The sequence below is a fragment of the Gekko japonicus genome, unplaced genomic scaffold (genome assembly GCF_001447785.1).
Source record: "Gekko japonicus isolate JY-2015 unplaced genomic scaffold, Gekko_japonicus_V1.1 scaffold961, whole genome shotgun sequence".
In the NCBI taxonomy this organism is placed as follows: domain Eukaryota; kingdom Metazoa; phylum Chordata; class Lepidosauria; order Squamata; family Gekkonidae; genus Gekko; species Gekko japonicus.
Genome location: NW_015175384.1, coordinates 270,151 through 271,374, shown reverse-complemented (window position 1 = coordinate 271,374; position 1,224 = coordinate 270,151). Strand labels below are relative to the sequence as shown.

The following is a 1,224-nucleotide window of genomic DNA, read 5'->3' as shown; positions in this document are numbered from 1 at the left end:
GTGGCCCATCGTGGCGGAGGCGGCGGCGCGGTCGGAGGAGGCGAGGAAAGGCAAGAGGGGTCCGAGGGCGCAGGCGCGGGGGAAGACTAGGGGCCGGCTCCCGGCATGCCGAGCGGCGGTGGGTGGGACAGGGGGCGGCTCCTCCCCTCCTCTCCCCCTCCCCTCGGGGCGTGACGTCACCGCCCCGCCCCCTTCGGCGTCAGGCTAAGGCCCCGGCCGCTGCCTCCCTCTCCTAGCCGGGCGCGGTGGCGCGCGCCTGTAATCCCGGCTGCCGGGGAGGCTGAGGCCGGCGGATCGCGTGAGCTCAGGAGTTCTGGGCCGCAGCGGGCTATGCCGATCGGGTGTCCGCACTAAGTTCGGCATCAATATGGCGAGCCGCGGGGAGCCGCGGCCCGCCAGGTTGCCCAAGGAGGGGTGAACCGGCCCAGGTCGGAGACGGAGCAGGTCAAAACTCCCGTGCCGATCAGTAGTGGGACCGCGCCTGTGAATAGCCGCTGCCGCGTAGCCTGGGCAAGACAGCGAGACACGGACTCTCCTTTTCCTCCCTCGTGGAATCCTCGGTCCGCTTCAGCCCATTCGCAACACGGCACGCCTTTGCTTTTGCACCCCCCGACTCTTAAGACGCCACCCCCCAAGGACCACCTCCCGCCGGACACGCAGATGGTAGCCTGGGCAAGACAGCGAGACACGGACTCTCCTTTTCCTTCTGCCCCCATTCAGACATCCATCACGAGTGCATTCCTTCATCGCCCCGCACTCTGCGTGTGCCATTCACATGCACGCCCTGCTTTTGCTCTGCAGCCGCACAGTCGCCTCCCAAGGACCACATCCCGCCGGCCACAGACGCACATATTCATACATCACTTGATAGGTCAGATGCACCTCTCACTTGAGACAAATCTGGCCCCAAGCGCCGGGGGGGGGGGCGGGGGATGCCGCGGGGCACGTCCAGCCAGCCAGCCCGGACGGGGGGGCGAAAACCGCGACCCTAAAAGGAGCTCCACTCGGAGTGGGGGGGGGTGTGCGCCCTTTTTGGAACAGTTAAAAGAGACGACGGGCCCCTTCCCCGGCTGACCCTAAAACAAACCTCATTTCTCAAGACCTCCCCCCTCCCCTTTAAGCTGTGCCCGTCGCTGCCGAGTAGGGAGATTCCGACGAAGCCAAGAGGGCCTTTTCAGCCCCCCCCCCCCCCCCCTTTAAAAAAACCCCCAGCGCGGGGGGGAC

The 1,224-nt window shown here is 66.7% G+C and overlaps 1 protein-coding gene across 1 annotated transcript in view; it reads right to left on the bottom strand.

The window, feature by feature from the left end:
- Positions 1-204: 204 nt before the first annotated feature.
- Positions 205-1,224, bottom strand: part of L2HGDH (L-2-hydroxyglutarate dehydrogenase) — a 17,618-nt gene continuing 16,598 nt past the window's right edge. Inside the window, exon 6 of the mRNA XM_015425598.1 lies at positions 205-506. Within this exon, the coding sequence (XP_015281084.1) occupies positions 205-506 (302 nt within the window). The remainder of the gene's footprint in view (positions 507-1,224) is intronic.